Below are 16,355 nucleotides of genomic sequence, written 5' to 3'. Positions count from 1 at the left end.
AATACTATTCTATAATAATATTATACTATTATGTAATAATATAATATATATTCAAACTAAAGATACAAGCCCTCTCTGAGCCGATGCTGTTTAGTACTTTAGCTTTACCCTCTCCTTTTTCAGTTTTCTTCAAATATTTTAAAAACTAACAAATTCTAGCTAATTTACTATCAATTTTAAACCAATACATGCAACCTAATACAACGGTTTTTAGACACACACTGTTTGTCTCTTTTTCTTATTCTATTGGGTACATTCCCAGTTAGTCCCTATGAAAATCCTGATCGCTGATTATGGCTATGAAGACCCTGATGGCTAAATAGTAAATGAATAGTAAACAAACATTTGGTAATATGTTAGAAAGATATTGTGTTATTTTTCTTTATAATTAATTTTGGTGAGTTTAATAGTGAAGGATGATTGTTTTTCTTCTTCAGTCTTGCAGAAAATTGGCATTATTATTAAATGTGTAAATATAAGAGTGGATCGCAATACTGCATCAGACTAGACACTTGGCTTTCCTTTGCTTGAAGTGTGTTTCCTTGTGGCATCCATTAGTGTAATATGTACTCTTTGTCTTTTGTTATAAAACCCTCTCTGATCCATAACAGTTTAGTAGCAAAGTGTGGTTTAATGCTGGTGAGAGTTTTGTGGTTTTTTGTCTGGACTAACCACTAAACTAAACAAGAAGGACAATGGATGTCACGCTATTTGGGATTGCAATATTGTTGCGGAAAACTACAGTATCTGGTCGATGAAAATCAAAGCATATTTAGAGGTAAAAGAAAACAGAAAACATGAAGAGATAATAATAAAAATAAAAAAACTTGAGAAAATGCAGCTTGGACAAGGAAAAACAAAGAGGTAATATCTACAATTATTTTAACAGTTAGTAGTGACATACTATCGCCAATAAGAGCTGAAAAAAGTGCAAACAAAGTTTGGGAAAAATTAAGAGAGGTTTGAAGGCGTTCCAGATGAGAAAGTGGTTAATTTAATGTTTGACCTAACCAAAATTAAGAAAAACAGCTGTGAGACATTAGATAAATACCTTAACTGGGTTTCAAAGTTTATTCCAAGAGATAGCTCAACTGGGTAAATCCCTGACAGACAAAATAAGTGAGGTGTATCATTGAAGGCTTATCACCCTATTATGATTCAGTTGTGAACCCAATTTTGGCAAATAGGGACATTAAATTTCCTGAGTTAAAACAAATGTTTTTGTTGTTTGAAAGGAGGTCTACCCTTTATAGGATCGAACAAGCATTACAGATGTATCATAAAAGGCCAAACTTAAGTCCAAAAGTGTTTTATTTCCAAAAAGCTAGGTCACCTGAAAAGTGAATGCTGGTTTAATAAAGTAAAAAAATAAACATGATAAACAAAGGATTCATCCTAGGGTAAAGGATAAAGCATCATTGGATACAGAATTTGCCTTACATGCTATTAACAGTGATAATAGGTATTCTGTTGAGGAAGGAACTGAGGAAACAAAGGAAGATGTAATGAGTAACCATAAAATTCATCTAGGGAAAATTAAAATGAGGACACATAGCAAAGTTGATAAAAATGACTTTCAGGATGTTATGGTTGTCCCAAAATTATATGATGATCTACTATAAGGGACCAAGAAAATTGAAGAGCAAAATAAAGTCATCCTTTCCCAGGAAGCAGGCATGGAAGAGAGTGATGAAGACAGAGTTCTCACTCCGAAAGAACAAGTGACATCAGGTCAACAACAAACATCAAATGATGAAGAAAATGTCGATGCAGTCTCAGATAAAGATTATTGAGGTCAAAATGTTAAGCTTTTCCCTGATTCAATTAAAAATTAAACTAAAAAAGTAATAAATGAAGCTAATGAAAGATCTGTGTTTATCAAAGACTATGCAGTTGATGTTGATGGAGAATCTGGGAGTGAACCCAAAGCATCTAAACCATTAGCTTATGTTGAGGAACAAGGAAATACTAAAAGATTTTTTAAAAATGAGTTGTATTGTGATTTAGGTTCTGACACTGAAAGTGGTGAAGCATTGACGAAAATAAAAGTAAAAAATTAAAAAGCTTAAGAAGAGGAGGAAGCTGATTTAGGTAACAAGGAAGAGGAGAAGGTACCGAAACTTCAATGTGAGCTTAGAAATTTAGATAAAAATAATCACTTGTTAAAACACCACGTATCTACTAGAACGTATTTAAGTGAAGAATCAACTACTTCACATTCTAATAAATATTTATCTAAAGATAAAAGAGAACTGCACTGTAGATTAAATGCATGTGTCTATAATTGGGACATTGATGAAAAAAATATGGATTGTGAAGCAGATAATTTAGAAGAGGAAAGCAATAAGTATGCTCATATTAAGAAGAAGAAACCCAGGAAGAAAAAGGGATTTAGTGATGCAACAAATATTGTTGAACCTCCTGTTGATCCAAATGTTCATGATTTCAAAGAGTATTTTGGTGAATACTATAATCCTCACTATAAAAGTCTGGATGCTGTCGAAAAGGGAGAGGTCCTAATCATCTGCAAAAAGACAGAAGTTGGAGGATGTTTGAACCTAGGACTCGACCAAGTGATTGTGAAACATTTAATTAATATAGATGTGATCTAAAAAGTAAAAAGTAAAATAAATAAGGAGAATCAAATATAAAATAAAGTAACAAATAAAAGGAAATAATAATAAAAATTTTAGGAAGGAAATTAATGTAGAAAATAGGGATTATTATTATATTTGTAAATATAAAAGTGGATGGCAACGCTGCTTCGATCTGGAACCTAGGCTTTCCTTTGCCTGAGGCCTGTTTGCTAGTGGCCTCCATTAGTGTAACAGGTACTCTTTGTCTTTTGTTTAAAACCCTTCCTGATCTTCAACATTCAGGCAATTAACTTTTAGTTAAATTTAATTTTTACTATAAATATAAATGAAAATGAAAACTAGTTTTGAAAGGAAGATAGTCCGGTTTTGTCAAAGAAAATATATATATATATATATTACCTTTGTATATATACATTACCTCTCCTCTGTTATTTGCCATAGTTTAACCACTCTCCTCGTGTTCCATTCAACAACTTCTTCTAATCCTCCCTCGTCAACCTGGTTTTCCACTACACAATATTATTGTCGCCGGAGATTTTAACGTGAATATACTCTCACAATCTCCTGAAAAACATTTCCTAACTGACCTGCTGTTTTACCTTAACCTTCATCTTGTTCCTTATTCTCCTACCCATCACACCCAATTTTCCAACACCTGGTTAGACCTTTACATCTGTGACTCCCCCATCAAAATTCTGTCTTCTTCTAAACATTGCATTCCATTTCTCTCATCACATGATCTGATTCAAATTACATACGACCTACCTGTGAAATCCTTCACCTCCAAAATAGTATCATACCGCAATTTAGACCTTATCATTAATGAATCCCTTCAGCTTGACCTTCATTCTCTCCAATGGGACATCATTTATTCCTATAACTCCATTGACCCTATGGTAACCACCCTGACCTCAAACCTACAATCCATATTAGATATCCATGCTCCTTTGAAAACCAGAACCATACATCGTCCCACTGCACTTTGGCTGACCGCCGAAATAAAGGAAATGATGAAAAGAAGAGATGGAACGAGGTGCAAATACCGTCGAACCCGTTTACCTGCCGATTACACGTCTTTCAAGATCCTCCGGAATGAAACCCAATCCGCAGTCCGACTTATTAAAGCCTCCTACTTTCATAATACCCTTTCCAATGCTCCTGATTCCAAATCCAAATGGAAAATACTTCGTAACCTATCCCTACCAGAACCCAATAATCTCAGTTCCTTCCATGTGACTCCAGATGACCTCAATGACCATATCTTATCCTATGCTCATAATTCCTCTATTTCCTATTTTTAACATCACAATTTCAATCCTGAAGACTTATTTTTCTCACATCTGTCCTACGATGAATTACGTTCCGCTGTCCTAAAATCCCACACTAATGATTATGGCCCTGATAGTATTCCAGTAAAACTAATAAAATCCAGCCTCCCTGCCGTTATTCCCATTCTTTACCACATCTACAACTTTTCATTGCAAAACTCCATATTCCCATCTTCCTGGAAAACTGCCCTTGTCCAATCTTTGAAGAAAATTTCCAACCCCAGCTCACTGCACGACTTCCATCCTATTTCTCTTCTATCTAACCTTTCCAAACCGTAAGAACACCTCATCAAAAATCAACTCTTCAACTTCCTAGATGAACGTTTCCTTATCAACCCTTTCCAATCTGGCTTTCAATCTGGCTATGCAACGGAATCCGCTCTCCTCGAAATAACCCATGACTTCCAAAACTCCATTGAACACCAAAACCTCACTATCCTCATCCTTCTAGACTTTTCCAAAGCATTTGATACTGTTGACCATAACATCCTCTTTCCTAAATGGCGTAATCTTCCTCTATCCAACAGTGTCCTGTGCTGGTTCAAATCCTTTCTCTCAAGGGTCCCAGTATGTAGTCGTCCCAGGTCAACCTCCATCTAAGACCTTCCCCTTTCCCTTTGGTGTTCCTCAAGGCTCCTCTTTATCTCCTAGTCTGTTCACTATTTACATTAATGACCTTCCCCTCCTGATCCATCACTCCCAATACCACATCTCTGCAGGTGATTTCCAAATAAACCTGTCCTTCCCGCCTTATGACCTATTACCAGCCACAGAGAAACTTCAAGAAGATTTGGATGGGATTTGTGAATGGGCGAGAGCTAACAAGTTTAAGCTAAATGTGGAGAAGATGAAGGCAATCTTAATAGGCTCCAATCATCTCCTTAAAACTGTTCCTCCATGATAGTCCCATCAAATTTTACCCCACCATCAAAAACCTGGGAATAACCTTTGATCAAACACTTTCCTGGAAAAGCCATGTATTCAATATCTCCCTCCATACCCTTTCAACATTAAAACGTTTAAATTACCTCCGCCACCTATTTCCATTTGAAACTCGTACGCCCCTAGTCACTTCGCTAATATTTCCTCATTTTGACTATTGCTGTACAGTATATGGGGGAGTCTCTGGGGATCTTGAGGCGAAATTAAAACGTTTGATAAATTGCTGTGTACGATTCATCTTCATGAATCCCTAGGGACGCCTCTGTTTCCCGTTTTTATGCAGAGTTGAAGTGGCTTTACCCTTCCTACCGTCTTAAGTATTTCCTGACATCTTTCGTCTTCCAAGTCATCCAATCCCGCCATCCTTCATACATCTCCGAGCTCCTTCAATTCAAGTCCTCTATTCGTTCTCGCGATACCCGTTCCTGGTCTTCAGATTTATATAAAAGGGCCCACCGAACTGCTGCTTTCGATAGATCTTTTATTATCCGAGCCTCATCCTTATGGAACTCCATTCTTTCCAACATTTGTCGCTCCAATACCCTCCCAACCTTTAAATCCCGTCTGTTAAATCATTTCTTATCCATTTAGACCCCATAAAATTGTAAATTAATATAATTTTAAATATGTATGATAACTATTATATCATTTTTAATTATTTTTACATTAATTCCTTTCTCTTTTTTATTTATTAATTTTTTTTAATTATTGTTCAACTGATAAAAGTGAGAAAGTAACCTATAATTATTTTTTATAATGACTGTTTATATTTCTTTGAATTTTTTATTTAAGTATCTCTGAGGCTCTTCAGTCCTCATCTATTGATTTCTCTGTATTATTCTAAAGGGACTTGTCCCAGAATAAATAAAATATTATTATTATTATATTAGTTTTATGTTATATATTCTCTTACAATCTATAGGAATCCAGTCTCTGAAAGTAATATTCATATTTTACTTTTCCCCACTATCGTTTATGTATTTTATAGTAATTTTTGTTATTTTGATAGGTCAGAAATTTGCAATGAGGAATTTAAAAACAGTACTATCGATAGTAGTGAGGAACTGCAGGCTAGAGGCTGTCACTACTTCATTTACTGTGGATTATATGGTTACAATCAAACCTTCTCCACTATCCATTAAGGTTTTACCCAGAAACGAAACAAAAACTTCTCTTTCTTAATAGGAGTAATTTTCATTTGTGTTCTAAAAGGAAGTGTTATTTCATATATCAACATATAGTTGCTGAAAATTATGAATTTCATCCCATGTAGAAGGTTTATCTGAAATGCTTCTTTGAATCACTTGGTTTGATTTCAAATATCATTTATTATACTTGTAACACTTATCACTTGATGATTATTGTTTCTTGATAGCTATTATTAACATGTAAAATTTGTTAAACAATGGAAATATGCATTTTGTAAACTTACAGTTATAATTTATAAGTGTATATCATTAAAATAAATTTATTTTTATCACATTTTAATAATTTATAATTCTAATATTTTTAATATTTCCTTTTTCATTTGGTTTATTCTCTAATATTTTATTTTGGGTGGTTTTGGTTTTTTTTCATTTTTATTTAATACTACCGATCACCATTCATACAAGTTTTCTGTGTATGATAAATTGGTGAAAGGTAAACAATAGAACCATATGGATCTTAGTAAATATAACTTTCAATGTCGACTTCGCTGAGGAAGATCGACAATAGATAAACGAAAGATGAGGAACAATGAACTTACACCATGAAGTAGTTCTACTCGCAGACAGGAACTGTTCCTAACCCCGCTCAAAATAAGGTAAAATAGGTTTACATACTTCCACATCATTTCTAAAAAAGGTATTTACAACCTACAGTAAGAACTTAATTTCATACTTTTAAAATCAAATTTTGTCACACTACATCGTCGGGATAAAAAAAGTTTAGATCAAAATAATGGAAATCATAGATAGCATACTCACATCTATGGTCTATCACAATAAAACGCGTACTTAATTGAATACAATATCAACAACGAATCAAACCTTATAAGCTAACATATAATACAATTATAGATTAACGAATCTACTCAGTATTTAGTACGGTAGAACTTTTTGCAATAAAAAATATCCTACTGCGTGCCTCAAGTCAGAAGGCCACTGAACTTGAATGAAGGTCATCTAGATTAGAAATTAACTACAGGTGGGGTAAAGATATTGACTCGTTACTGAACAATTCTGGTTAAAAAAGGCTGTAGATTGATGGGAGGGGGGGGGGGTATAAATATATATTGTTAGTCAAGAGGATAGGAGGTAGTAGCTAATGATGGGTGTCATGCTGGCTTTGCTCTCTGCGTTCCTAGCACTTCTCGTCCTCTTCCTGGTCAAACCATGGAGGCGATCCAAACTGCCTGGACCTCCAGGAGTTCCATTCTTAGGGCAGGCATTAACAATGTGGCTAAGAACTCCAAGAGGTATTTGGTCATCTTATAACTCTCGTCTGTTGTCAACTGACAGAAGAGTAATTTAAATAACCATTAAACGTTTTCAAGGCCTTGGAGGACATAGTTTAATCACTAATCAAAATAAAAGTGATATTGTAAAAAAAAAAAAAAAATCAAAAAGTAATAGCTTAAAGTAATGGAGACAACTTTTACTTTACTGTTGCCTATATATAGAATAGATAATAAGTGATCGTTCTAAATTTTCCAATACGATGTTAGGGCGGAAATACACTACTCACCTTTTGAGGTCTTCTGAGTTGAAATCGGTAAGTTTCATAAAATGGTGTTCTGTGTAATCAGCCAAGCACAAAAACTAAAAGTTATTAAAATGGAATAGCCAGAAGTGCCACTTTATAAAATTGTTTTTTCACATTTTTCGATTTTCTCAAAAACGCCTGGATATGATTAAACTCGATATATCAATTAGCTTTCCTTTAATATCAGTTACGTCTTATCCTTGTTGAAATATTTTGACAGGGCTTAAATTACATTTATTTTTTTTCAAAAAATGTTCCTCTGAAGTATTTAAGATTTTGATTATTTGAAAAAAAAAGAACAAACAGTTCTATTTGTGATCAATAATAAACAATGCAAAAATATAAACTATGAAAGGAATTGATAATTAACTTAAAAAATATTTTGTATTCAGTTTGATGAACACATTTCCGGTTATAAGAGATGTGTTGTTGATAGATTATTTAAAGTGCTTTTAATAAAGATGTGGAAATTGGAGTCAATCTTTCAGCTGAAAGACTTTTATTTTGCTTTATAATTTATTATTCGCACCTGTAAATCTAGTTTACAATCAGCAAATGAGCTGTACTATTCAGGAATGGCATGAGTTGGCATGAAGAAGACAGCAAGCACCCAGTGGTGCATCCTCCTGGCGTTAAGTAAATTATTTGATTAGACTAAGAGGTCCCGCATCCAACTCTACTTCAGCCTACGCCCAGTTACGTCAGAGATGTCATGTGTTGCCATCTGTCTTATTTCGACAATTAGTTACACAGGAAGTATTGTAAGCCATAAATGAAAGCATTGTATTGTTGGTCGATGAACGACAGGTCACAATCTCACAAGAGAAGATCATTACAAAAAAGGCAATCCTTCCCGACCGTACCCGCCCCACTAAGACCCTTATGGACCGAAGGTCCAATATCACTTTTGAAATATTTGCTAAAAACGGGAAAGTCATATATATATATATATCAATCCTTCCATTATAAACTCCCAAACCCACTAGTTTCTAATCTTCCATGCCTGACAATCCTCCGAGGGGCTTAAAAAGAAGATTGCCACGAGACTTGCGAGTGTAAAACGTCATTAGACTGCAACCAATGTGTAGTTCTCTACACGCCTGTATCACTGTATTATAACTGAGATCAAATTTACTGAATGTACAGTTGTAAATTTCAATAAATATGTTAAATGAAAAAAAAGTTTCTTATTCATATTTGAACAAAATATATTATTTCTTTAGCGAAGTTAAAATTATCATTCATCTCCAGAAGAACACCATGTAAATTATTTCTTCTTTTTTCTACTATATTTCATCTTATGTCAAGTTTCTTTCTAATAAGACTTCTACTGCTTTGAAGTGCACTCTGTTGGATTTTCCATTCAACTATCTTTCTTTACAAAATGGAGGTTCAGTTTCATATTCGTTCAATTTATTTAGGGTTTTGGTATATGTTAAAATAAAATATTTTTTATCTAGTTTTATAATTGATTGTATCATAAAAATTTCTTTACTTTTACCTAATTATTATTTTATATATAATCTTATCATTTCTTTGGAATTGGTTTTATTGTTTAAATAAAATAAGACTATTATGCCCAGGTCAAATAACCTTATATCGGTCTTTATATTATTTAAACATAAATAATTTGAATTTGAATTAACCTTAACACTAATATAACTCACTTATCAAAAATTATTTAACTATTTTTACCTTTAACAGTTATTAATTAATCAACTTATTAATTATTAACTAATTAGACTTATGTTAGTTACCTCGAGCAATATTTATGAAGCGACTGAAATTAAAAACTCTATACGTGAAAGTAACGCTCCAGATTTTTTAAAAGTACTTATTTAAATACTTTCTGATTTATTGTTCTTTCATAATAGTTATTTACTGCTTATCCCTCCGCGTAAATCTTAACATTGCTGGGGAAACAACAAGTTTTTCTGTTCGAAACGTACCTTCGTTAAATAGGAAAACTAGCTGCCCTTACCCTCATTTTTTTAAAAACTTCCCACGACCTTGTTTGGAGACCTTAGCTGCAGGTCTTCCTTGCACTTGATTGTGCAGCAGATTGCAAGAAAACAATCCAAGAGCTCAAGAGGAGTAAAATCAAACAGTTATTCTAACCCTAAAATTAGTACTCCTACGAAAATACTGATTATACACTACTTTGTAGTAAATTCAACTTGGTATAATTTAAGTGCTAACAGACTTCTTTAAGTCTTTGTATTTATGTAATTTATTAATTTATTTTAGAAAATATCATGGAAACTACTACTCTTACTGTATGAAGTATGCCTTCAACCGCATTGCAAGACACACTTCACTTTTGGTTGGCTGGTTGGGTTGGAGTGGACTGTATAATTGAAAATGAACATGATTAAATGAAAAATAAAATTCTATTGTTTTATGTTACAAATGGTGTAGGGGGTGACAAAAAGAAAACATTATGATTAGATTGTTAGTAGAATTTTGTATGAATGGGCTATGGAAATTGTCGATGCTAACATTGAGGTGGTTGATGATGATGTGGATGTTAACTAGTTTTATGTGGACTTACTTCTCTCTTCTTTCCTCTCCCCCCCCCGCATCTCCAAGCCTCTCCTCCCTCTCCTGCTGGGAACCACTGAAGTAACTCTACTCACTCATGGAAGATATTGATGATCACTGAACAAAAATAAAGGATGGACGCTTCTCTGGTTGAGACAAGATGGCTATCTCACACTCATCTGGGTTACTTCTCTTGCCACCAAGAGCGCTGAAGGAGGCAAGCTTTTGATGCTGGCCACATGGGCGCTACTGGTCCTACATGGCAGCCTTTCTGATTCAACCTTTCCGTTGCCGTAGGTTACCGGAACACTTACAAAAATACTAATTATAAAATACTCTAACGTGGATTCAACTTGCTCTAAATCGATTGCTAATAGACATCTCTACATATTTTGCAAAACTTATTTTGGCAAACATCAAGGCAAACTACTACTCCTGTGAAGGTAAACGTCATTAGTTAAATTGTAGTAAATTGAAAAAGTTTAGTTTGGACTGCTAACTGTCATCTGTACGCATAATGTTTTTGAGATATAGTTTTCCATAAACCAAAAGTTTTTTCCAAACCACTAGGACTCAAGTTCCCATACCCCTTGTCTAGAGACCTCATCTGAAGGCCTTCCTTGCACTTGATTGTGCACCTGATTGCAAGTAGGTAGTCCAAGAACCCTCGAGGGGAAAAAACTTTAGCAACTTAAAAGCAACAAAAATCGTTCTAATTTATAGTACATTATAGGCTTATTTCGACAATTAGTTCGAGAAAGTATTGCCACAATGATTATTATGATTAACATCTGTGTTGAGCGAAGATTAATTTAAAGTGAAAGTTGTGTGACACACTGATTTTTTTTTTGTTTTTAAGGCAATCCACAAGTGATGTTTGCCTAGTTATCTACAAGTGACCAAACTATTCTAACCATGGTAGAGAGGGTCAAGTTTTTCATTTTGTGGGCTCACCACTTAATGAAAAAGTATACGCCCCCAGGCGCCGCCCGCAGATTTCAGAACAATAGGCTAATCATCTGAACAACTTAGGGCCCTTTTTTTCCATTGTCCCAATGAGATTGAAGACTTTGAGAACAATTTTGGAGGTTACAGCGAAAGAGATCTCTTTTTAAGGAAATTCTCGAAGCAATAAACAAAAGGAATGTATAGTGCATCCAAGATGAGTTTGTCTGTAAGTAGATGGTGGGAGGGGGGAGGTGGAGATGCGCAGTGGTAAACGTCCTCAAAAACTTCAAATTGCAAAGTTAAAGTTTTATTTTTGACAGTAAGTACAATACTTTACACTTAAAATTTAAACTTCATTTAATTAATTGCTACTAAGGTTATAACACTTCCAAGTCCATTATGCTAACGAAGGCAGAATAATGATACTTCATGAAGTAATGATAGACACATGGTTTCATTCAAGGTGATAATTTCATTATTATTGAAGTTCTGCTGGCTATTTCGGCCTTGTTTTTAATGTTGGAAGATTCATGGTTATGGTAATTCTATGCATAGGAATGTTTTCCAATGTGGATTCTAAAATAAAAAAAATAATTGACTAAATACGATAAAAAATAAAACAAAAAGATTGTTAAAATTATCTGCACTATTATAATATTGGATTAGATTGGTGAAGTAAAAGGTAGTTAAGTAGAAGGGTTTTAAACGAGGGAGGAGATATATTAGAGGAAAATGAAGTTCCAGCAATATGCAGCTCGGGTAAAAAGTTATCAAAGGCAGCAGTTCATTGAGGTGGAGCGTAGATGTCAAGTAAACGGGACCTAGTATACGGGATTGGACTGAGAATTTGAATTGTAGGTTTTCTAGGATATAGTAGGATTATACTTTCGCATCTTATTTTCCTTATTACTTAGTTGGTGGATTTAAAATCTAATTAGCGTGAATTCTATACTTCCAAAACACAAAATGCCTTTTACATATCGAAAGTCGGACGATTCGTTCAGACAAAAATCAAAACGTTAATTCTACTAATTTTGGTGCGTCCCATTAAGTGAGTACATTTAGCCTTAAAGCTTTGTCTATGATGCTTTTGTGGTAGTGCCGTCATGGAAAAGGGACAGTAATATGTAACAGTAACAGTAAATCTAATCTAAACCTGTTGACAGTTGGGTAAATTACCATGAGTTGTGCATGAGTGCAAAAGAAGTGGGTAAGCTCCGAATAATATATGGGACCATGTACCAATATGTTTATGTTAATATATTAAAAGCAAATTTAAAAGAATTAGCCAAAAAGTTGAAAAAGGTTGAAAAGAAAATCTCTTTTCTCAGAAGATTACGAACCTGAAGATACTAACTCAGGAAATATATTCCTGGTAGCGTCTTTTTTTTTTTTCCTACCTCCTATTTATTTATTAATGAAAACAATTACAATTATATATAGGACTTAAAACTAAGATTATTATATATAAACTTATCTACAATTCATCTTGGATTGCCTTACGGAATTAAGAACAGGTTGGTCCGCTGAATGCGGTTTTACATTAAGTGGCTCGATGATAGCCAGCTAACATGGAATGCGGAGGGACCAATCTGGCTGGTGGTGCTCGTAGGGTCCTTAACTCCTCCTTAATCTTCAGACCTTTATCCCGTAGAGCACCTCCGGGATGAAATCAACATCCTTTTCAGATTCAAGGGATAAGGAACAATTAAAAAGAAAAAATTCAAAATGGTGGTTGTGGATGAATGGTAAAAATCCCGAATAAAATACAGCTAAGTTAATAGGATCCGTAAAACCTAGTTTTTGTTTTATTTATTTTTTTTAGAAGTCATTAGGAATGAGATAGCACCAAAAATGTTTATATTTTATAGTATTAATCAATAGTGTTCACTGTTTTTTTTAAATGCATATAAACCATTATTTAATGGTTATTAAAAAAATAACGATTTTGTGATGATGGTAAAATTAATAAAATAAAATGCTAGTAGGCTGTTAATTTTTTTTTTTTGCACAGTGTATGAGACTTTAAGTCGGCTGATAAGTGAAAATATCTATCACACTCTATATGAGATGATAAGATATTAAATATATGGTGTGTGTGTGTGTGTGTTTCACTAGAGGTCAACTTTCAGCAGTACGATAGAGTCGATGATTTTCGTATTAATCGATTGACGCTCTTGACATCATTTACAGCTAATTTATGTTAATTGAAAAGGAAATACAGAAATGACCATGTCAATTTGTCCTGTCCCTCATTACCTAATCTCTCTCTCCTTTAATTTTTTTAAAAATAATATGTACTATTTAACTATTTACTTTAATGTTCTAATGTTAATGGCTATAAAATCATTTTTGATATTGTAATTATTATGTTAATTTTTAAGTTTATCTTATACAATCATAACTATAAAATTAAACGTAAACTGCATTAAAATTTAAACCGTACACTACTAACATAGATTATATGATTCACATGTATTATGTACAACATAAAAACACATATTTCCATATTTATATATATTTTACAAATTTATGCACCCACAGGGGTCTTTATCATGTTACATAGCGTTTTGTTATTTACGATGAGTGCACATTAAAACACTTTTTTGGTATTGTTTGGAAATAGGTTAGATTTTTCCTAGAAAATAAATATATTTTCATCAGCAGTTTCCGTATCTCCAAGAGCAATATCCAGTCTGCTGCCCATGTTGGAGTCTCGCCAACCCCTACAATTAATGTACTTGAAATTTTCCACAAGAGCATTAACTTATTACTTATTATATCTTATAAAAATATCTTTTTGTAAATAATGATATCATATAAATCATTATTATATAACACCATTATTAATTTAATTCCAATGATGTAATCTTCTTATATATTTAAAAAAATATGACAATTAATTAACGAGAAAACTAAATCATAAGTTTTATTGATAATTAATTATGTTGTCGGTGATATTCTCTATATTAATTACACATTCTTCCTAATGCCTATCCAAGATTTTTGATATCTTTAATCTGACAGTTGAACTGTAAAGATATTTATAGTATCTGCCAGCAAAAAAATTAAAGTAATAATACAAGTTCAGAAGCAGTATTTTTGTTTTGGTAAAAAAAAAAAATCTATTTTAAAAGAGGTCAAATGTACTACCGGGCTAAGGAAACGTTTTACGTAACACCAAATTACGTTAGTCACTCGATTTAAAAAACAAATGTAATCTGCATTGTCAAGGTGATGTATCGTCAGCAAAAAAATAAAACAACGTACGTTTGAGCAATTTGATTTCGGGTAATTTATTGTTCTATTTTTGCGTAAATTTCCAACTAAACCATTAATTGTTACTTCTTTTCTACTCAATAACTTACCAGACCGAATTGTTCTTTAAAAAACTCAATAATAATAATAATGATGTTTTTTTTGGCAAAATGATATAGCCGGTATATGTATATATGTATATATATATTTGTAAATGCCTTTTTCTTTGCTCCAGGGGGTAAGAAAAAAAAATGATGATTTTACTTATGAATTTTAATACTTTAAAACATGTGCTTCAAACTATAAAATTACTAAACATTTCATTATGAACTAAATCTAGTTTTCTTTGGAATAACACTTTGAGGGATATAACATAAAATTAAAATGATTTTTGTTTAGGGGCGCTCGACCATGGCCCACCTCTCTTCCTCTTTCTCGATTCACCAATACTCAGGTTAATTTTTTTTAGGTAAATTAGCAAAAATTATATAAATAACAATTATAATACATAAATTACTTAACACTATGTCTAAATTAAATAACTCTATTTTCTGTTACACTGTAGCCGTGAGTCAACTCTTAAATTGGGTACCCTTAATTGGGTAACAATCTGCCGGCCGAGAGCGGTTCTAACAAAATCACCTTCTTGCACAACCCTAGTAACAGTACTTCTAGTTACTTAGTATACATGGGTTGTAGCGGTACAGATTTAAATTTAGATTTTTAAATAACACTAGAATATTTTACTTTTCTTTAGATTTCAAATCGCTAATGTTATCTCATTCTCTTCCTTTGTTGCACTATTTTAGTGTCCAACTCTGAAGCAGGATAACTTCCAATTCTTTAAACGTCATTAATACTTTAAACTTTAATTGAATAATAAGTTATAATTTAAAATAAAAATATATGAAAATCATTTTGCCAAAAGTTCAATTTTTGTCTTTGAACTGTGTTGAGAGAGTGTCAGATTAGAAAAATCTAAATTAAACATAGTAATCTAACATAAAATACAATTGTACATATATCATAAAATTGTAGAGTATTACAATATGTACAACTATTAAATATAGGAGTAGCAACAATACATCTTCTATTACATAAGCCCAAGAGGAGAAAAAAGGCAGTTATTTCACCCCAATTTTTAACTACTTTAATGATTTTATAGCATAACTATGTAAAATAACTAGTCAAAATTGATAAGTCTGTCAAGTATAGGTAGAGGAATACAAAATGGCGGCTGTTTCAAAATGTTAAAAAAAAACTTTTTTTATTCAGAGCTCCATAAAGTTAAAACTACTAACAACACTAAAAAACCTAATAGAACATCATTTAATGAGGGGCAAATTAGCTAAAATATGAGCCCTAATAGAGCTATTTACGTTTTTATAGTTCCCAAGATATAGCTTTCTAAAAAGCAACATTTACATTTTAAAAAAACACTGAAAAATCAGTAGTTAGTGAATTTATTTTGAGAAATCTACATCTCAAAAATTTTTATTAACACTCAAATTAAAGCTAATTTAATGTACCCTAAAGTGGTTTAGTGTAGTAAACTAGTAGTTTTAGTGTAGTAGTTTTTATGATATGGGACAAAATAAATTCACATAATGTTGATTTCTAGTTGTTCGGACAGACTTTTTGAATTTATGAAAAACAATATATTTCGAAATATTATACGTAGAGATGTCTGGCAGCACTCAAATTAAAGCTAGTTTAATGTTCTATAAATTAATTTATGACACGTATCTTTGTAGTAGATATATTTCTAAATCCTACCCTCTAGTATTGTTGTCATTGCCTAGGATCTTTCCTTGTTTTTAAACTATATCATTAATGTTTAAATAAAATAATTTGTATCCTAATTAAGTCTTTATTATTTCTTTAGAAGTCCAACTTTTCAGCCATCCTCACGGACAATCCTAAATATAAATTTACACCTCACATCTAATAATTTTTAAAACAAATTTCAGATACAATAGTTCTACAAAATGATATA

The 16,355-nt window shown here is 32.6% G+C and overlaps 1 protein-coding gene across 2 annotated transcripts in view; it reads left to right on the top strand.

Annotated features, from left to right (window-relative positions):
• The window catches only part of LOC106683623 (cytochrome P450 4C1), a 38,649-nt gene extending 32,317 nt beyond the window's left edge, over positions 1-6,332 (top strand). For both annotated transcript variants that reach the window (XM_067048693.1, XM_067048692.1), the window contains exon 12: positions 5,877-6,332. In XM_067048693.1, coding sequence (XP_066904794.1) covers positions 5,877-6,049 — 173 coding nt within the window. In that variant the 3' untranslated portion in view covers positions 6,050-6,332. The remainder of the gene's footprint in view (positions 1-5,876) is intronic.
• The last annotated feature ends 10,023 nt before the right edge of the window (positions 6,333-16,355 follow it).

Source organism: Halyomorpha halys, unplaced genomic scaffold (assembly GCF_000696795.3).
Source record: "Halyomorpha halys isolate HHAL.00 unplaced genomic scaffold, Hhal_1.1 Scaffold499.1, whole genome shotgun sequence".
NCBI lineage: Eukaryota > Metazoa > Arthropoda > Insecta > Hemiptera > Pentatomidae > Halyomorpha > Halyomorpha halys.
The sequence above is the reverse complement of the archived record's forward strand: the minus strand, read 5'-3'. Positions and strand labels throughout refer to the sequence as shown.